At 41.8% G+C, this 26025-nt stretch overlaps 1 protein-coding gene across 2 annotated transcripts in view; it reads right to left on the reverse strand.

Moving 5' to 3' along the window:
• LOC111874632 overlaps positions 1 to 26025 on the reverse strand; it is a 627779-nt gene that overhangs the window by 62203 nt on the left and 539551 nt on the right. For both annotated transcript variants that reach the window (XM_033755536.1, XM_033755537.1), the window contains 3 exons: positions 23175 to 23299; positions 16575 to 16739; positions 7920 to 8189 (listed from right to left, as the gene is read on the reverse strand). In XM_033755536.1, coding sequence (XP_033611427.1) covers positions 7920 to 8189; positions 16575 to 16739; positions 23175 to 23299 — 560 coding nt within the window. The remainder of the gene's footprint in view (positions 1 to 7919; positions 8190 to 16574; positions 16740 to 23174; positions 23300 to 26025) is intronic.

Below are 26025 nucleotides of genomic sequence, written 5' to 3' on the forward strand. Positions count from 1 at the left end.
TTAACTATCTGTAATGTCTGATACATTTGTGCTAGTTGTTATATCGTAATATATAGTAAAATGGTAAAGCTATCCCTGTAATAGGCCCGTGAAGGCCCATAGGGTTGTGAGACGTCGAGGGTCCCATATTATCTAGACAATCGACTCCCAGATGGTGGTGAGGTTGTCAGCCTTAGGCGCCGGCCGCTCTTTACCATCAGGAAGATTCCTGGTACTCATTTCTGTTAGAGGCTGAGTCTACTCAGGGCCACAGTGCGACGGGAAGGATTAGGTAAATTGAAAAAAATCTACCTCATCGGGATTGGAATCCGCGACCTTCCAACTTGTAACATAGTGCCTCAACCAACTACGCTATTGCATGCAACCCCTTTGTAATATATGAATTCATATAAAATGCAATTCATTAATTTGCGAACAGTTGTTAGTGTACACTACATGATGATGACTTTATACGCCGAAACTTGTAACACACTGTCATACCATTAAGATCAATAAACTCATTATACGGAGTAAACGTGAATGAGATTTTGAGAGTTGTGCTGAGAAGGAAAAAACAATAATTAAATTATACAACTATAAATACTTGTATATTCCTGGCTATAAATATATGCAATTGTAAACTATAATAAAATTTATTTAACATTTAGTATGATATATTGCATTCACCGGTGACAAAAGTGAAGGGCGCGAAGGGAGGATGACCTCCAAATCTCGTCAATATAAACCACTTGCGTCTTGTTCGGCCATTTTCTTAAACTCTGAGACGGATAACAATGCAATGGCGAGTTCACATGAAGTCTCGGTATGAAAACAGTAATAACGAAACGTTAACTATGAGAGCATTAAGCGAGGATTGTGAGACTGAACAGTTACAAACGTCATCAAGAAGGGCGAGAAATGCTGTGACAGGTGTGTATGTAGTAAATCAGTTACACACTCCATGTGTCATTACAGAGTACGCATTTTGTTATGATCTTGAATTCAGAGCTGTGACACCATTTTGATCATACACAATTTTATAAATATAAATATTCGTTCTTCGCCCGGGATACGGTTTTCTCCATTTTACGTTGGTCGTTTAACGATGCCCTCAGTAACGAGAGTGTATAACGTCCATGGCAGGATAATTAATGAATATGGAACAGTTGGCTGAATAAAAATCGAGGAAATACGCTCCAACGCCACTTCATCTACCACAAATCCCACAAGACCAGATCTGGGATTTAAGCCGGACCGCTGCTGTGCGAAGCCGGCGATTAACAGCGTGAACTGCGGTACAGTCTGTTTTCCTTACTCTATCGCAATGTGTTATGGCAACTGAAACTTCAGAAGAAAGGAATAACACTCAGAGAAAAATTGTACCCTTCTTAGGAGGTTAACATTCCTTCTTATGGAGTTCCAGGGTTGATTATCGGTCCGAAGATTGGATGTCCCGGTTGATATTTTCCGTGCTTTTCCCTAGTTTCTCCTGGCTCAAATTACGTCAAGACTGCTTTCTTCCACATATTTCATGACTCATTATTTACTGTGCGCTATACGGTTCGAACCTTAATGATCTCAGTTACTGAAAGCGACGTTACGCGTACCGTAAATAAATATGTGAATAAACAAACAAGACACCGCGTGTTCCGCCAAAGTACGTTAGTAACAACGAGTCGGAAGAACATGTGCCGCCAGAGGCACTGGGATGAGAGGTTACCCCTCTTCCTCCTAGCTTACAGGGCATCCACTCGCGACACTACGGGCTTGACCCCTGCTAGCCTAGTTGTCGGACGAGAACTCCGACTGCCCTGCGACTTGCTGCTTGAGGTACCCCCAGACAAGGAACTACCCACAACTGATTATGCAGTAGACTTGGTGCATCATCTGCACGACATCCACAATTATGCCCGACAACAGATGAAACTCGCCAGTGACCGGGCGAAATCTCGGTACGATAAACTGGCCAACCCCGCAGGTTGCCACGAGGGCGACAGAATTTGGCTCTATCGCCCAGCGCGCAGGAAAGGGAAACGGCCGAAACTTCAATCCTCGTGGGAAGGTCCATACAAAGTAGTGACCCGGATAAATGATGTGGTATACAGAATCCTGAAGAACCTTAGGTCGAGGATGTTGGTAGTACACCTGGACTGACTCGCGCCTTATCATGGAGCTGCTCGAGACGAGCAACCATAAGAAGGTGGCAGATGTAGCAGTTGGAGAACGGAAAACGGGAAGAAAAGAAACACCGAGCCGGACAAGAATACATTGCAAGTATAGCCTCGGAAGGAAAGGACCGGTGATGCACTATTAGGCTATTCGGGACGAACAGCCTTAAGAAGGGAGCAGTGCGATATGTCTAACCGTTACTAGGCAACGAGAGGTGAAACGAGTTACCACGAAGACAGACCCTTGATAAACGGTTGGTTGCCAGGTTACGCAACCGTAAGGAAACCGGTATTTCTCCATGCCGTGCCGAGTAGAGCCGAAGTGAGCCGAGCCGAAGTACGCTGGTTGCTACTCAGCAATAACAACTCTTGGCAGCGTTGTCCAGCACCACCTGTAAACACGGCGATTACGCAACAGGGAAGCGAGGCGCGTTTTCCGCTGTCTGGCTAAGGGTTTATAAAAGAATTGGAATGCCTAAGCAGTCAGTTGTATATTTAAATTTCTATTTGTCCGTGTCTATTAAATATATTTAAGTTCAGGTAAGCTAATTTTTTAAACACTTTAAAAGTTTTAATACCAGGAAGGCTGCTGTGATAGTGAAAAGTTGAATATTGTGTACATTGTGTGTTCCAGGCATTATGTGTGTATCTGAGTTGGCAATCAGAACACCTATTGTGATGGTGGTTTCCGAATAAGTATTGATGTTCCCTCTGAAGATGATCCGTAAGTGTGTGTGTGTGTGTGTGCACCTCTCTCTCTCTCTCTCAACTCTCAGTTCTGAGACAGTAAAATATGGTCGCGAGTCCCAAGGGACTCGGACCCGAGAAAGACTGCGCTGGCAAGAGCCAGCAGCATATACAAAAGACAGACCCGTCCTCTCGTCAGAGAAGGCGCCCCACAGAAACAAGACCGTAACTGTCAAACGGTAATAATTAATATCTGGTCATGAGCCCCAATTGGGGCTCGACACCAAGGCTTACTGACTGACTGACCGTCACTTGCAATGTGACTCTGACTCTGACTCTGACTAAGCAGTCAGTTGAATTGTAGCAGTCGCCGAGTTCAGTTGTAGCGAGTGAATCGTGCAGAAGACCGGAACGTGTGATTAGAGGCGATAGTGTGATAAAGTATGGGAGTGTGTAATACAGTGACACTGGTATAGCTCCCGTATTTNAAGAATTGGAATGCCTAAGCAGTCAGTTGTATATTTAAATTTCTATTTGTCCGTGTCTATTAAATATATTTAAGTTCAGGTAAGCTAATTTTTTAAACACTTTAAAAGTTTTAATACCAGGAAGGCTGCTGTGATAGTGAAAAGTTGAATATTGTGTACATTGTGTGTTCCAGGCATTATGTGTGTATCTGAGTTGGCAATCAGAACACCTATTGTGATGGTGGTTTCCGAATAAGTATTGATGTTCCCTCTGAAGATGATCCGTAAGTGTGTGTGTGTGTGTGTGCACCTCTCTCTCTCTCTCTCAACTCTCAGTTCTGAGACAGTAAAATATGGTCGCGAGTCCCAAGGGACTCGGACCCGAGAAAGACTGCGCTGGCAAGAGCCAGCAGCATATACAAAAGACAGACCCGTCCTCTCGTCAGAGAAGGCGCCCCACAGAAACAAGACCGTAACTGTCAAACGGTAATAATTAATATCTGGTCATGAGCCCCAATTGGGGCTCGACACCAAGGCTTACTGACTGACTGACCGTCACTTGCAATGTGACTCTGACTCTGACTCTGACTAAGCAGTCAGTTGAATTGTAGCAGTCGCCGAGTTCAGTTGTAGCGAGTGAATCGTGCAGAAGACCGGAACGTGTGATTAGAGGCGATAGTGTGATAAAGTATGGGAGTGTGTAATACAGTGACACTGGTATAGCTCCCGTATTTCACTGTGAATAAGTGAAAACTACTGAAGATAGAGTGAATAAATTATTGTGCAGGGTTTATAAATTGGGTAAACCCGCAACTGTGTTATAATTAATTGTAGTTACGATCTGCAGGTTGTTAAATAAAGCAATTAACAATCNGCATTATGTGTGTATCTGAGTTGGCAATCAGAACACCTATTGTGATGGTGGTTTCCGAATAAGTATTGATGTTCCCTCTGAAGATGATCCGTAAGTGTGTGTGTGTGTGTGTGTGCACCTCTCTCTCTCTCTCTCAACTCTCAGTTCTGAGACAGTAAAATATGGTCGCGAGTCCCAAGGGACTCGGACCCGAGAAAGACTGCGCTGGCAAGAGCCAGCAGCATATACAAAAGACAGACCCGTCCTCTCGTCAGAGAAGGCGCCCCACAGAAACAAGACCGTAACTGTCAAACGGTAATAATTAATATCTGGTCATGAGCCCCAATTGGGGCTCGACACCAAGGCTTACTGACTGACTGACCGTCACTTGCAATGTGACTCTGACTCTGACTCTGACTAAGCAGTCAGTTGAATTGTAGCAGTCGCCGAGTTCAGTTGTAGCGAGTGAATCGTGCAGAAGACCGGAACGTGTGATTAGAGGCGATAGTGTGATAAAGTATGGGAGTGTGTAATACAGTGACACTGGTATAGCTCCCGTATTTCACTGTGAATAAGTGAAAACTACTGAAGATAGAGTGAATAAATTATTGTGCAGGGTTTATAAATTGGGTAAACCCGCAACTGTGTTATAATTAATTGTAGTTACGATCTGCAGGTTGTTAAATAAAGCAATTAACAATCCGAACGGCGTCTTCAGTGGCAAAACACGTTACAATATTAATAGTAGAAGGCACCCTCATCCCCAAAAAACTATGATACCTATCCACCAGACAAAAAGGGTGCCGAAAAGCACAATATGACGCTTCGCCGTCGTTGGAATCTAAACTCTCACAAAGAAGTACCAAAATACGCTTCATTTCTTTCTTAAAACTCTGTACACAAGTAATTGTAATTACATAAATACGTCAACATGTACATAATGTAATTAAATTTCCAAGTTCCAGCACCTTAACGATCCTTCAGATCTAAAATTCATAATTATATATTCATTGTTTTCCTGTGCTTAACTAATTAAGCACTATGCTATGAATACGTATGAGGGAGTAGAGGTATAGGTCCACGTATTCTTGACCTCAGCACTAGTTGGAGGTGAGTGGTCAGCTTCACGCCCGGGCCGCTTCATCCCCGAGGGAAGAGCTCTCGTTACCCATTGGATACGAGGCGGTGAAGGATCGAGCACTGGTCTGGACGACGCGGAGATGAGAAAATCGATGCCCTTACCGGGACTACAAATCCTTCCAGTCACTATACCAGGCTCCACGATTTGAAGTCCATAAATTCTTGTACATATTAATGTCATTTGGCCGAAATGCTCTGCCTCGATGGGACCACAAGTGTGAACACGGGTACACTCTCGGCGGACAATGCTTGTTAACACAAGAGGAAGGCTCTTCAGAATCAAACTGCCAAGTCCAGGTCACTCGAAACTACGGTTTGATTTCCGCTCTGTTTTCGAGGGCAGTTACTTAAGAGGGCTGGATGACCACCTGACTCAGGCAACATATCGCAACCAGATACCACACTGGTTACACACATAATCTGGGACAACTCTAATTACAGAAAACTATATAATTTGTACTCATCACCAAACATTATTAATAGATCAAGGCAAGTGGAATGAGATGTACAGGACATGCAGCATGGATGGAAAAAATGAGAAATGTGTAAAGAATTTTAGTCGGGAAATCTGAAAGGAAGGACGTGGGGGAACTGTGAGCGGATGGGAATACTCTCACGTGTTTCTGTCTCCGTGACCAATAATATGGGGTTTTGGATCCAGTGATTGATTTTATTAACACCTCTCTTAATCACGTTAAATGACAAGATTTGCTCCATTCTGACGGAACTACGACTGTCCTCTCTTCTAGAGTTTTTCCTACTGAGACTAACTTACGGATGAATTACTAATGAATGCTCATATACGAATGAATTAGTTCTTGTCTGAACCGCAACTTATATAGTCTAGAGTAGTCTACGAAGTGTTTGCTGTTTGCTCGTAGCAACGATCTGCTTTCTAAGTGTCCACCATTTCCATTCCCGTATCCGTGGACATGTTTCTTTAGCACCCAGCGATGGTTTGCGTCCAACAACCGTATTTCCGTGGAAATATGTTACCAATTCGTTTCCCAGAAACGGCCTATTTGTCATAGTATAATATTAAAACTGATATTGAAGAGGTAAGGTGTGAGAAAGTTGATCGGATAAATCTGCATCAGGACAGAGACCAGTGAAAACTCTTTTAAAAACGGTGATGATAACCAGGATAATAAAAAAATTACCGGTTAATTTATGAAGCCCGATTATATAGTACCAATATCAAAGTGTCCAAAGCAACCGGCCAATAGAACATATCCTGAGATAAATGAATTCAGGAAACAGTCACATGTCCTACGTCTTCACAATTCATGATAATATTAAAGAAGATTATCTTCTTCGTTACAGCACCTGTAATGTGGAGACAGTCCGAAGTTTCGGTGAAATATATGGTCTTCATATTCAGGGTCGAATATTAAGCCAAAGACTGAAACGAGCAGAAACAGATGACTTGTTTCCTGCTTGGCTTGTTCTTCGACCCTGAAGATGGAAGGGATATATTCTTCCAAAACGTTGGGCTCACTCGAAACTCCACGGCGTTACAAACCAGAAGAAAGTATTTTTCATGTTCATAGAGGCAAGAACCTCATATCCAGCATGTTAATGTTATTCTCGCATCTGCGCTTCATATCCTACATGTTAATGTTATTCTCGCATTTGCGTCTCATATCCTACATGTTAATGTTATTCTCGCATTTGCGTCTCATATCCTACATGTTAATGTTATCTTCGCATCTGCGGCTCGTATCCTACATGTTAATTTTATTCTCGCATCTGCGTCTCATAGCCTATATGTTAATGTTATCTTCGCATCTGCGGCTCATATCCTACATGTTAATTCTATTCTCGCATCTGCGTCTCATAGCCTATATGTTAATGTTATCTTCGCATCTGCGTCTCATATCCTACATGTTAATGTTATCCTCGCATCTGCGTCTCATATCCTACATGTTAATGTTATCCTCGCATCTGCGTCTCATATCCTACATATTAATGTTATCTTCGCATCTGCGGCTCATATCCTACATGTTAATTTTATTCTCGCATCTGCGTCTCATAGCCTATATGTTAATGTTATTCTCGCATCTGCGTCTCATATTCTACATGTTCTTCCCCTTCAGGATTACTAATTAATTATTTTCAAGCATTCCTAATTTCCACTTTCGTTACCTGCATGTCACGGCCATAGCACTGACTTTAATTTGACCATCCTAGTAATATCAGCTCTGTAAATGTAACTAATATGAAAATTTGATGTTATCATATATTTTGTGTCGTTAGTTGCTCTTTTTATGAGAATACTTGCTCAAAGGGATAAATATAAGAGAAATGTTTAGTTCGTACTGCGTTATATGCAACACAACACCCTGTCATTCTCACACTGAGTGACAGATGTTTGGCGTAAAGCCTGCTGGACAGTTATAAAGATATGTCATTTTAAAATCAATCGATTCAGCTACAGTTAGACAAAACGTTCGAGTGAACGAATACCTAACAGTCAAAGAGCTTAAGTAGTTAATCTGACATTTATAAATGTAATTAGTAAATCAAAATACATTATGGCACCCAGACACAAGAGAAGTCAGCATTCACATTAACAAGCAACTAGTCAACACCAAGAACACTGAAACATGGAAGGCACAAACACACCTGAAATGGATGCATGAGGTACGGGGCCCACAGTTAGAGAACTAGCAGCTCCTCTTAACAACAATGGCTGTTGCTGGGTAGGGCCAGAACGTCTGTGGAAGGAGCCAACATTGGGCGCCGTAGAACCAGTTCCGTTGGGCTGTTCCGACTGCTTCACAGACGCCGCGGCAGGTGGTGCTGGTGTCAAGGCACGAGCGGTGCCACTTCGGCTACTGCTTATTTCACCGGCTTGTTTCAGGACTTGGTAGATAAGGTCTATCTCTTGAGGTTCTGTGACAGCGGGAGGAGGCCAAGCGTCGAGGTTCAGGAGCAAATGGTGTAAATAGGTTGACGACGGAGATATTGAAGACCAAGATAACGAAAGTGAAACATTTAAATAAAGGATAAATATGCAAAAAAGAAGAAATGGGCAAATATGAGTCAAAACCCCCAAGCAATAAAACACAGTTGTACAGACGAAATAAAAAGAAGAGAAGTATATGAAGGAAGTAAGAGAGAGAGACAGTAATATGAGATGTATCCAAGAACAAGCACAAGATGGAAACAGAAAAGTTACATACACAAAGAGCAAGCCATAAAACAACACGCAAACAGAGTGTGCGGGTAAAGACATAGAACAAAACATTCAAGCGTGTTAAAAAGTTACGTAAATTTTGTTTTAATATTATTATATACAAACGACAGCAAAACAAGAGAAAATTGAAAGTAGCAAAATATAATTAAAACAAACGAAGGGATACAGTCATGCGAAAGATGTTACGATAAAGAGTGAATGGAGTGGTTAGAAGTACGAAAGTATGGCGAAAAGATCATGAAGGGGTTGTCGAAATGGAAAATTGTTTTTTGGTCGTTTTGTTGTATGTTGGTGTGGATTAATTCATGTTTTATTGAATTCGTAAAATAAAATTCGGTTTGACAGGAACAACCCATCATAGATTATGTAGTTTGGAGGGAAGAGAATAAATGCCAATAGAAGAGAGAAAAAAAAACGTCAGCGAAATGGACGCGTGTGATCACGCAGATGTTTGTGATGTGGGTTGAAGCGTGTCAGCGGACAGAAACGCCCATTAAAATAACCAATAATTAGTCGGAAGTGTTGAGGGGAGGGGGGAAGTGTTGTTACAAGAAAGAGTTTGTGAAGGTAGAGGGTGGAGGTAGGGGGTTGTGGAAAGAAACGTTTAAAGAATATGTTAGTACAATCAATCCTTGGAAGCAGGGCGGGATACAGCCCACATTTAGCACATTAATTAATACAATAAATGGACATTAACACAATTAAAACATATCTAATTACAAAACAAAGATCGTCATTCATCAGCTTAGCGCAGTGTCACTGCAACTTTCACTGTTTACGTTTCAATGTATTCGACTTCTACTGGTGATGTGTAATGTGTTTTCCTATTTCCTTTTGAAGCCAATTTACGTTAACTGTACTCACTGGCTCAGTCAAGAGTACAGTACCTGAAGAACGGCCATTTTGTTCTACAGTTCCTTACACGGCCTGTGAAAGAGTGGTGGATCTCCCACGCATGCGCAGATATGCAGAGAATATAATACAGAGACTGAAGTTGAACCCCAGAACAATTAAAGCATTACAGATTTTAGATTAATCGCGTTGGTCTATTCCATGGAGCACTTTCGTTTGTATTGTGATACAGTGCATTCCGGTAGAAGTTAATTGATGTTTCGGAGGAAAGTACTGTCTTCATCTTCAGTTCCGAAGAGTAAGTTAAGAAATTAACCATGAAAAATCAGGTACCAAGCAGATTCTTAGACCCTGAAGATGGAGGCAATATGTCCTCCCGAAAAGTCGGTAAAATTCTACTGGGGTACACGGCGTCACATTGCACGAGACTGTACTCTTCGTAAAGACTGATGTGAGAAACTAATTAAGCACTACGCCATGAAGGCGTATGGGGGAGTAAATGTATAGATGCATATTTTCTTGACCTCGGCACTAGCTGGAGGTGAGTAGTCAGCTTCACACTCCCGGACGCTTTGCCCCCAGAGAAACAGAGCCGGTACCCATTGAACACGAAGTTGGGTGAACCCCAGAGCCAGTGTGGACCACGTGGAGAAGAGAAAATTCTTCACCCTACCGGGACTCGAATTCCGACACCTTGGTCGTCCAGCCCGCAGCCAATCGCTATACCGACTGAGCTATCCCGGCTCCTGGTGTGAGAACCTCTAATCGAATAAAAATAATAATAATAATTTGCCTGTCATTTTATTTCGTCAAGCGATTCCAAGGAACTGGAAATGGTTAATCTGTCATGTGTCATGTGATTTAGAATTTAAAAGTCCGGCAGTGTTAACGCAAAGCCCAAATCCAATATTCTACACAAGAGGAAATGATGTTGCCTCAGTGAGGCATAGTGTCAACATTGGATTTGGGCCGGACACTTTCTGATGCTGCTTCGAGCGACAAATGAACTCAGTATATAACACGTCACTTGGCATCATGTCCGCATTTCACGGCGATCAGTAAATGTATATCTATTTACGTGTGTTACTACGTAATGCTATGCGGTTTGTGATTGGATCTGCGTGTCACTCAGGTAGGGCGGCTACGTACAGAGATGCGGTCAATCTTAGGCCTCGGCGCTTGAAATGGAGAAGATAAAAGTACGAAACATTATGGCCTATGTAAGAAATGGAGAGCCCTCAATTTTCAAGGGTCTTCCATCAACACCAAAGATTATTTATACAGCGTTCCATTGCTAACATGTATTATCAGTAACATAACATGACATACTACGATTCTGAATTTTATTTGTATATTAGTAACCCCCCTCGTTGGTGTCTCCACCTTATCGTGGTGAGGGGTTTTGAGTATGCCAAGGACCCTGAGAGCTATACCAGCGGCAGCGTAGCTACTGGCAGGGCCTTCCTTGCTGGACAGGTCAAAGGGTAAGCATCAGACGAAGAGAGACACCAAAAACCAAAAACTGATGCCGGAAGCAGCGTCATCAGCAGCGTCTTGAAGCACAGAGCAAATGATGCTCGAGATGGTTCAAGTTCGTATAGCAACAGGCGTGACCAGAGTGGTTTGAACGGCTGTTGTACTGCGATGTGGAAAGCAAATGGAAAAACTACCACATTATCACTTTTCCTGGATAGTCTCTTTCCAAAAACAGAGGTACCATATATGCGAGATGTTTCCTCTGGAGACAAAACAAACCGGAGGGGCGGATAGAAGTGACCAGAAGACGAGGAAGAAGGCGTAAGAAGACGCTGGATGACCTTGGAGACAGAAGAGGATATTTTTATTTCATTTGAAGGAGAAAGTTTGTGATCGCATTAAGTAGAGGAACTGTTTTGGAAGAGACTGTGGACCTGTCGTCTGAGATTACTGATGAATGAATCAATTAGTAGCCCAATTTCGAGAAGATGATAGTCTCTCAGCTGCTCAGAACCTTTCACGCCTCTCGTAGGACTCTGGAATTAATTTAATTTCCATGACTTTAGGCCACTGGACCGTATCTTCAGCCAGTCTATACTCTCTGACATAATTTCCTTAACATCTTATTCAATATTGTGGCATGCACACCCGTTGCTACGCAACGACCGCGGAATAAGAAAATATACAAAATCCGTTGCTAAGTAACGGTTCTGCAAACAAGCATATTTCCACGACAACGGGATACAATACACTAGAAAGAAGAAAATGACGCACCCACACAAACTAAACATCCATGCCCTGAGTGGGATTCGAACCCACGATCCCGGTTTCCAAGCGAGCGAAGACAGTTCATGCCTTAGACCGTTCGGCTACAGTGACCAGTGAACAGATACTTTATAGGGTATAATTTTACAGTAATCTTCTCTAGAATTACGATAATTTTTAAGGGATTTTTTTTATTTCTTGCAATTTACAATCTACTCTACAATGGAGCAATAAGGAAATCACTTGTGCGGAGTGATCATCCAGTGATGATTCTCCTATGTAGCATACTATGCATTATGTTGAGTACGACTACCATCTTCAACTAGTGTGTTCTTTTAAGTCTGAGGGCCATTGTCGTTTTAGTCTTCGTCTGATGTTTAATGGGTTGCTTAGTTCAGTTACGCAACTGTTTTCGTGTCCCGTGGGGGAAAATTGAAATTTTATTATAATTTTGTTTACAAATTTTTGCTTACGGAACATATGTTTAATACCATGCCGCAATTTTCATGACTTACTGATTGTACGTAACAAAAATCAAACCTCCACTCGGTCATTCCATTTGCCATGTATCTTGACGTTACCACATCACTATATTATTTCCTTTGGTGCTTCTTTCTCATTCTTTATTTCTTCCATTCTTTCTCTTCCTTTCTGCCACGTTTTACTGCGTCATGTAGCATCAGCTGTTACTGACGAGACGACTCGCAACTCACTTTTTCTTTTCTTCTGACTCATGTTTATACCACGTTTCCCCCATTATTGTTCTTTGTGATAACAACAACAAAAGATCACTAGTTTCCATAGCAACTCCTCTTCCAACTGGGTCAGGGATTCTCCTTGGTAACAGAAGGGTGATGGAATCCATTATTCATATCCTGCAGTGTTCTCATGTCAAATGTTTTCATTTTCTAGGTTAGACTAGTCCTTATTTCCAAGACAGAACACGTGTTCTTGTCAGAAAATGGTGCAATGGGCCCTGCTGCGTATCAGTTATGTATAAATCTAGTTTGCGAGTAGGAAACATATGGCGCATAATACAACTGCACAATTCTTTCTCATCCAAAGAGTTCTTTCGTGAGAATTTTTCTCTCTTCAAAATTAGGCGATTATGTTTTTAAACAGGTATATCGGTGTGCTGATATTTTTCATTAAGTGAAATGGTACCACATTTAATAAACACTAAAATAAAATATATCTTCTAAATTTGATCCAAACAAACTCCGTGGCCTGTAGTCCGCAAGTGAACTATATCGACCGAGCGATCGCTGCTTGTCGGCGAAGTTAGTGCCAACTTTTGTGGCTAGAGGATGTCGCGTGGTCAGCGCAACCGATCCCCAAGGCCGTCAATCTCGGCTTTCTAAACCGGAGCCGCTATTTCCTTGAAATAGCTCAATTATCCTCACTAGGCCGAGTGGACCCCGTTCCAGACCCATTACTTCTCCGAAAATGTGGTAGCTCCGGGAATCGAACCCGGGACCTCGGGATCTGGAACCAGAAACTCTGACTACTAGACTATTACATTTGATACAGTAAAATTTAATTGGCAAAACAATACCTGACATCTGTACACAAGATGTCACAGATAAAACGGTTGTTGTTGGTACCTGGCAGAGATGATAACGGATAATGCCGAAAATTGGCCTGCTGATGCAAAGAGCCCTTCATGTCTGGTCGCTGAATTCTCCATAAAGATGGATAAATTCCTCGCCATGCCGCCGAATACTTTCTGACTGTGTACTTTCTCCAATTACCGAACATTCAAGTAGGGTTTAGCATGACATTAATTCAGTGTGTTAAATAATTTATGTAATCCTTTAACTTTGGTAAAGAAGACGGAAGACCTGAAACTCATACCCAGTCCTTGTAATAATTCCGTAACACGAATAATATCGCACAGACGAAAACAGACTCCATCACGAACGAAAGTTATATTCTCAGAACTCATTATAGGCTTTCCTGTTACTGCAGAAGTCAATTTAAAATTTGATAACTAGGCACTGACCGGAAGGTGTCCCATTAAATTGATAATATTCAGAGTTCAACGGACTTCATCCCATAACTTAGAGGAGATAATTACGTTTTTTCTTTAATTTTTCGTGTTACATAAAGGGACAATGCTTTCGGCCACTTGGACACTGCGCAATACAGCTCTCCTATATGAATTATTCTCTGCTGGTTACTTCACGACACTGTCAGCAGCTAGAATGTAGAGAATCGAATAATAGTGTGACATGATTCTTGAAGGCCGGAATAGTAGAGCCAGAGGAGACGTCCGTTGTTAGGCAACGGCTCGGTAAACAGGTTTCCGCGGTAACGGATACGCAAGCCACAATAGAGGAATTGTTGGGAAAGTTTTTTCTATGAGGTCCGAGCAAAGAGGTTATAAAGAAGAGTTCAACTGAGAATCGGCAGTCGAGTTCCGGATTTCCAAGGGAGCAGTTAGTCGAGAGTTGAGTTTTGCTAGGGGAGGCTGAGAAGATAGAGCCATGGGTTCAGTTGACAATCGGGATGTGAAGAGAACGGTTTACGTATGCTGTAGTGCGGTGATATTTTGAGTGTGTAATTCATTGGACTGTTACAGTTCCGGTGTTAAAATCCATTGCCAGGAAGAGTAGAGTGGAAACTGTAATGGACTGAGAACTGAGACTGTACAACAGAAAATTCTAAAGATATTTTCCTAAGACGTTTCGACCTGTGTCTAGCACTGAATTCACGTTCCTCAGGGCGTGAATGTACCCTCTCCCGCGAGGTTAAGAACCGCTGATCTAATCGGTTGCGAAATGAGACTCTGCGCCCATGCCGGAAATAAGCTAACATAACTTGTTGGTTGCTCTGTGGCTGATAAAGCAAAGAAATGCATCTTTGGGATTCTTGCTCAGTTTACTTCACTATTAAGACTAAAAAGGCGGAAAAAGGAACGCTTCATGTGGAGAATACAATTTTGTAGCCTGAATGTTTTACGTAGAAGTAGTCTCATTCACGAATACATTTTCAAATTTTATACCTTTTGATTTATTTCTCCAGCGGATGCATAGTGATTCACTGCTAAAGAGGGGTGAAACTGAGAAATTCAGTCGTGTCAACTCTGCCATTCTCTTAGTAAACTGACTAGAAATGGATTTGGAAATAGCCCTCGCCTTTTCGCCTAACAAAATTTCACTGGGCAGAAAATCGAGTCCAGAACCTCCCAACTACGAATGTGTCCTAGACAATACGTCAATAACTTCGGTAAATATCCTTAATAATTTGGACATCCATTATGGACCACTGAAGTAAAGTCAATTCTCAAATTGCGAACAAAGAAAACTGCCTCCAGATATGAAGGGTAGCGTGAACATAATAAAGAAGCAGCCGTGGACAGCTGACAATGGGGGTTTCCAGATTTATGGCTGGAGCTACAACCACACATTAATAAATTATCACTTTACGAAATATTACTCAGGTCTCCGAACTTAAGATAGGGTCCAGTGGCACTGTCTGCTGAATAAACCTCTGGTTTCCATCAGGCGCGCGGAATATGCTAAGTAGATGAGGTACTATCAGCTTCTGAATAAGAAGCATGCTCCATGGAGTGGGTTAATTATGACGATCTTTGTCAGTCTTATTAATGACTGGCTAGCCAAAAGTCACAATGTAACTCTTCTTAAGCTCTCTGATTTAATGTTGTAGAAAGCGCATAGCAAATTTGACACCCGAAACGATGTATTTATGTAACAGGAAGTTCTAGAAGAACAAATGACGCTTGCTTTCCTTCAAATGCTTGAATCAGTATGAGAATAATATCAATTATAGATTAACAATTAACTATTAATTACATGCAAAATTTCCAATAGAATCGTTACCCATTGCATCATATTTATTTTTTTCTCCGACATAACTCAAGATTTCTGCTCCGTCATTATGTTTGTAGTTGTTAACATCTGAGATACATTTTACACAGAACTGTTCACTTGTTTTTACTCTGTCTCCATACTTAATTTCTTTAGTTACTTCCATTAAATCTCCTGCTAAATTCAGCCACCATAACCTTACTTTACATTACACAAGTCACCTTCAAAAAACGTGCATATTTTTCTCACACCTATTACCACACAACATCTCCGTATTCTACACTCAGCAGGACTGGTGTGAATTTTTAGGTGTAATATATTGTTATTATTAATATTAATTATAACGCCCAAAATTGTGGCATCCTGTAGCAGCATTATGTCACTACTGTATCAGTCAATGTCAGACACTATCTGATGTATACCTCATATACACGACGTTCCCAGAGCTGGCCTTATTTCCTTCATATCTTTAGACTAACAGACTGTTTATTATTATAACTTTAAAATTAGCGATAATTGCTAAGAACTTCTGGTTTAGCAATGAAAATATTCCAGCTTAGATCCTACTCAGCATAATTTCATTAAAATGGAAGGTATGTTGGCATAATTATAACAAGCGACCAGACGGAGGGGGTAGAACAAACTGCCGAAACGTCGTATACATGAAGAAGAGTGTTAAACATAACACTAGTATAATTTAATAAATTTGAAAGATTCTACAGTGATATCATATTCAGACCGACGTCAGAAAAAGATACAAATTTTCGAAAATTTAAATGGCGGGAGGGGAGAAAACACACGAGGACACGGCTGTTCATTTTTTTTTCTTGAGGTGGGGTCAGAGTCCATTGGTACTCCTGCGGCAGCCTCAGATAATAGCTGAGAAGATACTGTAGTTGGTAAGGGAAACCCGAAGATTAACTTCCCACAGTGGCACTCCGCTTACTACAAACCTCACACGGACCTCTATGCGATTGAATCCGGTTCTCTGTGGTAGGCTCGGCAACACGCTGAGCATACGAAACTCTCTTTTGCAAAATATGGGAAGTCTGCCATAGGAATATTGGCAATTTTATAAATGCATACAATAGAAAGGGCAGAAGCCCGGTATTCTACAGAGCGACTGCAGGTTTTGTGGTGACAGAGGCAAGTACTCACTCTCTTCATCAGGCAGAGGCTCCTGAATGCGCGTCTCTATCTCCGAAGTGGACTTCTGTCTACGCAGAAGTCTAGATTTTGGTTGGCAGCGCCCCACTTTCTCTTGGCAGTCCACGTGAACATTAAGCTTACACACTCGACACTTGAGCCCTTGCCGTGTATGACCTGAAAACACAAACCCAAAGCACAGTGACAATGAGCTCAGCCTGGGACCCACATACCGGCTACAACAAAAGGTCTGGCACAAAAGAAATGAAGAGATGTACACCCCATAACAGAGAAAACGGCTCATACGAACATGGAACCAAAGAAGACTCCTTTTTGAGTTACAATTATATTTCTTTTTTTCAAATTTAAATACTAATACAAGGCTGCGCCATAGCTCAAGCGGTTAGTCGCTGGCTTCCCACCGCGGGGGCCCGGGTTCAAACCCTGGTCTGGTCAAGTGGAATTTGTGGTGGACAAAGTGGCGCTGGGGTAGATATTCTCCGAGTACTTCGGTTTCCCCTGACAATCTTCATCATCATAATCACCCGGGGCAGGTACAATAGGCCAATCAGTAGCCGCCGTGCCGAGTGGACCCAGTTGGACTCCACCCCACACTAAGCGAATTAAATAACAATACAAACCACAGTTGACCTGATTTATAAAATTATACGTAACAGAATAAAGAACTGAAACTCAATCAAAATATACCATCTTTCTAGTGCATTAGTGTCTCAATACGCAATATGTAACGAAATATGTTAATATAAAAATTCATATTATCATTATATAGATGACACGATATTAAAATGGGCTTCATGACGTCATAACGCACTTCATCCGTTCAACATATCGCGTCTTATTCGGGAGATTCATTCATATTTTAGTAAGATACCGATTTACGCGTCACGCTGTATACAATGACTGACCGAGAGACCGCCGCTTGTCGGCGAAGTTAGTGCCAACTTCAGCGGATTGAGGGTGTCGCGTGGTCAGCGCAACGGTTAATTTCGGTTTTCTAGACCGGAGCCGCTATTTCCTTGAAATAGCTCCTCAATTATCCCCACGAGGCTGAGTAGACCCCGTTCCAGACCCACTACTTCTCAGAAAATCTGGTAGTGCCGGGCATCGAACCCGGACCTCTGTAACTGTAGCTAGGTAGGTACAGTTCGTTTGCGGCATCAAGACACGGAGTTTCTTTGCTGTACAAAATGGGAGTCGGAATAGCGCAGTCTGTATAGCGACTGGCTATGGGTTGGACGACCAACGGGTCGGAGTTCAAGCCCCGATGTTTGTCAATAATTTTCTCCACCTCATCCACCTCATCTGGGGCCCACCCAACCTCCTATCCAATGGGTACCGGGGGCTCTATTCCCTGTGGTAAAGCGGCCGGTGCGTGAAGCTGACCACTCAGCGCCCCTCAGCTCCAAGCTGGAAGGATTAGGTAAATTAAAAAAATTCAATGAACTCATCGGGACTCGTACCCGCGACCTTCCAGCTTGTTGCATAGTGCCTCAACCAATTACGCTACCGCATGCCCAATGATAATGGTTGTAGTTAATTTAATATCATGTGATATCGGTGAAAGAATTTTGTTATCTTTCACATAAATATTATCCCAATTTATTGGTTCTTTGTTAATTCTATTTACAGTAGGTTAAAAACTGAGAGGCAGAGTACAACTGTACACTTCATTCGATATTTACGATAAAGTAAATTCGTTTCATTTCACATGTGTGAACTGTGACATTTTAACACTGCTCTACCCGATGAACAAACTGGTACGGTGAGTGGTGGGTTAATGGAAACCGCCACCAGATTCCTGTTACGTACGAAAAGGGTGTGTGTCGGGTCGCAGTTTCCGAAAGCATGTCGAAGTCTATGAACGCATTTGTGACACCACCCATTATTTTAATCAGCTGCTATGGATGCCTGCAGAGAGAGCGTAAGCTGGGCATCTACTGCAAAAAAAAAAAACGAATTTTACGACAGAAATATACAAAATATTATTACCGAAACTGAAAATTATTTGTTAAAGCTCCATCCATGTTCTGATCAGCCGCAAGTCCGGGGTGATCTGTAAGGATAATGTTTAAATTTATGTCTATAAGCAAACATTTCTGGCTGCCTCACGAATTGGAAAGGATTTGGAAGGAATCGGGCGTGCTACAAACGAGGTACGAACCAAGAATATGTCTAGATGAACTGATAGAAACCACATAAAGCCCTCGTCAGGATAGTCCATGCCGAGATTCGAACCCAGCACAATATGCATTTACTGTCTACTATATATATATATAGAATATACACACTGGTAAGGTGTGGAGGCCGTGGAGGCCCATAGGGTTGTGAAACGTCGAAGCTCCCACATTTTCTAGACAATCGGCTCATAGATGGCGGTAAGTTTGTTAGCCTTACGCGCTGGTCGCCCTTTACCCACAAAAAGATTCCTGGTACTCATTTTTGTTAGTGGCTGAGACAACCCCAAGGCCATAGTGCGGCTGAAAGATTAATTGAAAAATCTAGTGACCTCATTGGGAGTCGAACTCGCGACTTTCCGACCTGTACCGTAGTGCCTTAACCAACTACGCTACCGCGTGCCCCTAGAAAATAAACCCTAGCATTTCAAGATAAATGCCTCAAATTTACCACAATATTCGTGTAAATAAACTAACCCGACTTCTATCCTATGCAATAACAAGACCGCCCAATTAATGAGTTAAAGCATATGGATGACTTGTGCGAGCCAACAAAATATGCCACCAGCTTAACCCGAGTCTCCACTCTCATTCATAGAGAGAAAAGACTACAGGGGAAACACGCGACCTCTGTTTGTGCATTGGAATTTTCATAGAAGTTTCTAGACGTAAGGAATCCGTAAGGAATGCAGGGCTTTGGATTCTTTACCTGCCGCCAGAAACTATGGCAGAGGACATCCAGGGAGGATATCTAACAGGATTCCAATGTTCTGCGGCGAAGTTCCGTCTCTCTCCGCGTAAATAGTTTGAAACACGTTAGTGTGGAGCTCTCCATGTTTTTATCGATAGTAATTTTGTACATGACTGAGCTCCGAAACGGATAAATGATCTTATACCTTCGAACGTTTCAGAATATCTGTAATTCAGCAAGTTTACATCTTGTTTCTTATATCGGAAGGTGAAATAATTCAATCACCCACTGACAATATTGAATTATTATTATTACTAATAAGATCTAAAAGTTCGTGATGATGGTACATTAGTAGAAATATTAGGTTTTTGGAAATTGTCCGTTGTTTTGTCTTTATCTAAAACACCGTCCTGTTTATCTTTCAAAACATTACGTTTCGGAGACTCCTTCTGCCTCCGTCTTTATGAAACTTGCTATGTATATCCTGGCACCTGAGGCCATCTCAACGGCTTACATCATACAATCATTCCAGAAGTACGTGTGTCTATATATGCATCCTTTTATCGTTGCTAAACAACAGCTCGGTATAAATCCCACTACCGTTGCTAAACAACGGCACGGTAAAAACATTACTGCAACACACACGCAACGATAAAAGAATTGTTGAACATGTCATTTTCTGTGCGGTCCATGACGTATCAAAGAATGTATGCGATTAATTCTTCCCAGAACATTTTGTTTATATTCTTTTATACTAAATATTATGCTTGAATTCCAGGGACTTCTTGAACCTCCTGCGTACCTTTATAACTCTTCAAAGAATCAATATGAGTGTGTATATGAGTGTATTGGGAGCGATTCCTAGCTTAAAGTGATATACACAATTTAATTTCTTCGAATGTTCAAGTCAAGGAGGATGAGGTGGGCAGGACATGTAGCACGAATGGGGGAGACGAGAAATTCATATAGGATATTGGTGGGAAAGCCAGCAGGAAAGAGACCTCTGGGAAACCAAGGCGTAGGTGGGTGGAAAATATTAAAATGGATCTTAGAGAGATAGTGTCACGTGTCTTGCGTATATCGCGACAAATAACTTCACGCCGTATTTGATGTAGCGAANAGATTGGGACCAGTGGAGGGCTCTTGTGAACACGATAATGAACCTTCGGGTTCTATAAAATGCTGGGAAATTCTTGAGTAGCTGCAGAATTGGCGGCTCCTCCAAAAGGGCTCAGCTCCATGAGTAAGTAAGTAAGGTTTGAAAAGAAACTCCGTATATGTGATTGAAAAAGTTATTTCTTTAATGCTTGTAATTCTTTGTGTATTACATTAATCTTCGACATGCATCATTAATGTATTATATGTTCTGTGCAAAAATAGGAGGGCACTGTAAAATTGTAAAGGTGAGTAGTGTCACGTGTCTGGGGTTCCGTGACTAATAACGGTTTCTGGATTGGATGTTTGGATTTATTGACGCCTTCTTTTACAATCACTCCTAATTACAATAAGTTACAACGGCTTACAGTCTACTGCCAAGATGTTTCCCAAGGTAAGAGAGAAACAGCGTCAGGATGTTTTCTAAAGATGAACACCCGGAATGTTGATTATGAAGTCCTTTGTTGAAGTCTATGAATAGCTGATGTACTGTCTCATCGTACCCCCATTTTTTCTCCAATAGAAGAATCTTTTTGCCAGCAAATTGGACTTAAATTTAAGAAACTAGTGAAATGCTACATTTGGGGCATAGCTCTGTATGGGGCTGAAACTTGGACACTTAGGGCAGTAGATCAGAAACATCTGGAAAGCTTCGAAATGTGGTGTTGGAGAAGGATGGAGAAGATCAGTTGGACCGATTATGTGAGAAATGAAGAAATGTTAATTAGAGTCAGTGAGCAGAGGAATATCCTACACGAAATAAGAAAACGGAAGGCTAATTGGATTTGTCATATCTTACGCAGTAACTGCCTTCTAAAAGAAGTCATTGAAGGAAAGATAGAGGGGCGGATAGAAGTGACCAGATGACGAGGAAGAAGACGTAAGAAGATGCTGGATGACCTTGGGGACAGAAGAGGATATTTTCTCTTGAAGGAGAAAGCTCTAGATTGCATTAAGTGGAGGAACTGTTTTGGAAGAGACTGTGGACCTGTCGTCTTGACAGATTACAGATGAATGAATGAATGAATGAATCTGACAAATGCAAAAGTCTCTTCGAACCTGCTTCACATTATTCTGGAAAAGAAGTTTGTCACTGTTGAAGTGACGCCACGAAGCCTTTGCCCCACACAGGTCTATGTTATACGGTACTGCGGCATTTTGCTGTCCGATTACAGTCTCAATTGAAAACTTGGCAAAACGTTTGTGAGACCTTCAATTTCCCATAGAGGCGGGGGTTCTTTGTAGAACACGGCTACTGCTTCTCTGTGTAAAGCGTAGACAACACCCACTTGAACACAAGAATATAGATTCTAATTTACCACAGGAGTTTTAAAATTTTGTTATACCAGTGACCCACTAAAATAATACATAAGTTTAAGGGACCTATCCATCTCAGCCGGTCAGCGAAAAACTGCAGTTCTGCACTTTGTTGCAGCCATCTGTCAGTCTGTACTGTGGCATCAGAAACCTAAATGTCTTTCGAATCTCTGTGCCCATAGTAAGATATAAAATATTCCTGCACAGTCACGATAACTTCGCGAAATATTTCGCCGGCTGCAACTACAAATTCCCAAATTACCTAGACTAAATATTCCCGAATAACTCACCTGAAAAATGTGCTTGAATACAAACACGGTTAAATAATTCTTAACAAATCCGTGACCCCCATTCAAGTTACGACCCCCTGTGGAGTAACGACTCGATTTTGACAAAATACGAGAAACTGGGGCCTTGTTCACAAAACAATTTTAAACTTCTGGTATTAAAAATAGAATACAACACATAAACAGATTTGCACGGAAAGTGTAGATGGTTTCGTGACAGAAGACTTCTAAACTTCTGGTACGATAGTTAAGTTCTTCGGCAAAGGTTCAAAGCCTGAATCATCATCATCACATATGGAGCTTAGTCCTTCTTGAGAAGTTGCCAACTGTGCAGCTACTCAAGAATTTCCCAGCATTTTATGGAACCCAAAGGTTCATTACCGTGTTCGCAAACGCCCTCCAATGGCCCATATCCTGAGCCACATAAATCCAATCCATACCATTCCATCCTATCTCTCTAAGATAAATTTTAACATTGTCCACCCACCTACGTCTAGGTCTTCCCAGTGGTCTCTTTCCTTCTGCCTTTCCCACAATATCCTATATGAATTCCTCTTCTCCTCCATTCGTGCTACATACCTTGCCCATCTCATCCCCCTTGACTTGATCATTCTAATTATACTTGGCGAAGAGTACAAGTTATGAAGGTTCAAAGTCTGAATGGAAAACACATTTACTTCTCCTCAGAGGTTAAATTTGATGCGGCATACCTGGTGATTCAAAACAAATCGTGAGTCCACACCTTTACGCTTATACATGGAGGCCAGGCACGAATGCACTTTGACATTAAAGCGCCATAAAACCCACTCATTGAAGCCACAAAGCACAGACGGAAGGGTCAAAGAACTTACTTGGAATCGTAAGCCACAGAAGCGACAGAGGCAAATTGTCACGCGGTTTTTCTGCTCAGCTCGCTAGACAAGAGTGGTCCAGGTGAGATCTACTCAGAAACAAGGACAATACGCACCTCGCAGCACCTGTGAGCAGACGTCACAGGGCGTAATCTTCTTGTAGGTGTATTCCTGGAACGTATGTGCGGCAGCCTCCAAGCTGCCTGGCGGAAATGCCCCTTCACGATCTTTGCCATTTTTCCTGCAGTGGAAGAGAGCCAGCATTAATAACGCAGTTATAAATCGTAAGCTCTAGTCTTTAAGGTTGTGATTACTGATTTCCTCTTATTCTTACAATTTTAAGTAGGATTCTGTGACCTCTTTACTCTGATACTGAGCTACAGTCTGGTAGAAACGTCTGCTATCATATGCTTATATAAAGCTTGATCTAATTTGTTCTTTTAAAACATTTCAAACTACGAACTCTATTAAATAAGAGACCACAGAGATCTCACATGATGGAGTCATACACTTGAAGCTTCTTCCCATAAAATAGAGAATTAATTGAGTATTGAAACAACAGCGAACAAATCCTATATTAGTATTAGAGATTACGATGAATATTGTCTTCTTGTCTATAGTTTGCAGAGCGCCAGACGTTTCGGAGGAGAATATAACTTTACATTTAATAGTCGAAAAGTAAGCTAAGCAATAAATAAGAAGAAAGAGGTAGAAAGTGGCTGTTTCTGCTGCTTTCTTGCTTGGATTTCTATTATATCTTGAAGATGTAGGCAATATGTTCCTCCGAAACATCAGACTGTGCGAACTGCAAGAATTTATAACCCAGACGACAACACTCTTCCTAGTCATTGGTGTGAGAATCTCAATTGCAGTACAGTTTGTTTTAAGGGTCATATCACTAGACAGTTAATGTTACTCTACAACAAGAGGGATGGGTTGAAGACTTCAGCATTACGATTAATAATATTTAAGGGGTGTGACACGATCAAGGCTGTTCATTCTGACTTTACTCAAAGACCAGCATCTTCTTAGAAAACCGCATTTTCGAAAATGGATTCTATTTACGTGTAGTTCTTCAGGCGTAGACGGTAGGAGAAAATTCCTACTATTTTTGGCTCCCTGCGCAGAAGTAACACGCAGGATATGAGAATAGGGACAACACAGAGTGAACATTACTTCATTTTCCATGCATCTGGAGAAAGAAATAAAACCCGTCTCAGAAAATTTATGATTTTTATATAAAGAACAAAGATGACGAACACAGGCCAAATAAACAAGGTCCAATCTTCTAACCGAAATTTTGATGCGAAAGCACTGTAACTGAGGGTTGTTTGTGGCAAACATTAATGAGTGTATTTAGAAGTGCAACAGCATTTTGGCTAACTGTTTCTAACTGAAAGCTATAAACTTACATGAACCTAATCCATAAAAATTAAAGCTATCCCTGTAACAGGCCGTGGAGGCCTATACGGTTGTGAGACGTCGAGACTCCCACATTTTCTATATAATCAACTTACAGATGGCGGTGAAGTTGTCAGCCTTACGCACCCGCCGGCCGCCATTTACCCCCAGGAAGATTCCTGGTACTCATTTCTGTTAGAGGCTGTGTTGATCCCATGGACATAGTGCGACTGGAAGGATTAGGTTAATTAAAAAATCCAATGACTTCATCAGGAATCGAACCCACAGTGTAAAAAAATGCTCAATATAACATGAAATATTAAGTTCTGTAACACATTTTTAAAATTATTTTGTCAGATTCTAACTTTTCATCAGACATGTGAGGGCAAAGAGCGTTGCTCAAATGAGGCCGTGTAAGTACACGTGTTCCTGCCTATAAATTCTTATACACGTGTTACTTTCTTTTTATTGCTAGTGGGGTGGGACTGCGGCCACTTCTGGCCTATTGTACCAGCCCCACCTGATAGGTGAGGGTGATTGTGGATCAATTGGTGGAATGAAGATTGGCAGGGGAAACCAGAAGTACTCGGAGAAACCCTGCCCCAGCGCCACTTTGTCCACCACAAAGCCCACTTGACCAGACCCGGGATCGAACCCGAGCCGCCGCGGTGGGAAGCCAGCGACTAACCGCTTGAGCTATGGCGCGGCCCTACGCATGTCACAAAGAGGTGAAACAGTCTTAGTGTATCGTACTGACGACGAGCCTGGTGACACTACTGCACTCGCAACGCGGTTGCGACGCGGGTAGGCGCCCTGCAGGGGGTCTCGAATGTGGAAACTACGCAAGCTATCATCACAAAACAGGCACTCAATTAAAACGTGCAGTACCGTCAGCGGTGCCCCCAGATATTCAAATGCCTCTTGTGAAGGTGGAAGTGTTTACACGAAATGTATAAAGAGGAACAGAGGTAGCTGTAAATTACAACCATTGTAACTTTGGTGTCGGAGCAGCTGTTTTTGATCGCGCTCCAAACAGATTGCAATGAAATATAATTAGAAACTCAATATTCCCTTACGTCACTGATTCTGGATAGATTAAAGCTTCCAGGAATATACAAGTAGAAATGCTGATCGTAACTTCGGAAACAACAAACCAGATTTATCCGTGGTATTCGAGGCGCAGCCTGCAGAAGCACTCGCTTAGTATCTCAGACGATTTACTAATTATGCTGATTAATATTTGTAATGATATTCCTGTTCCAGCATTCGCTATTTAAGGTACAACAAAGAGCGATGTCTGGATAGAACAAGAAAGCATATGAAGCACCATAGTTAGGATATTCGATGCCCCAAGCTTCGAACTGGACATCTCCCGAAAACGATTCTAGAGCATCACGCTATGCCATCCCGCTCGGAATCTACCAATCTTATATACTGTTATATAATTTCAGCAGCTGAAAAAATTTCATGTAAGTTAAGAATCATCGAACCTACAGAATATAACGACAGAAACATATATTTTTGGAGTACGAATTTACATGAAGAATGCCGTCTTCTTGGAGGTGG

This window comes from Cryptotermes secundus, unplaced genomic scaffold (assembly GCF_002891405.2).
Source record: "Cryptotermes secundus unplaced genomic scaffold, Csec_1.0 scaffold20, whole genome shotgun sequence".
Lineage (NCBI taxonomy): Eukaryota > Metazoa > Arthropoda > Insecta > Blattodea > Kalotermitidae > Cryptotermes > Cryptotermes secundus.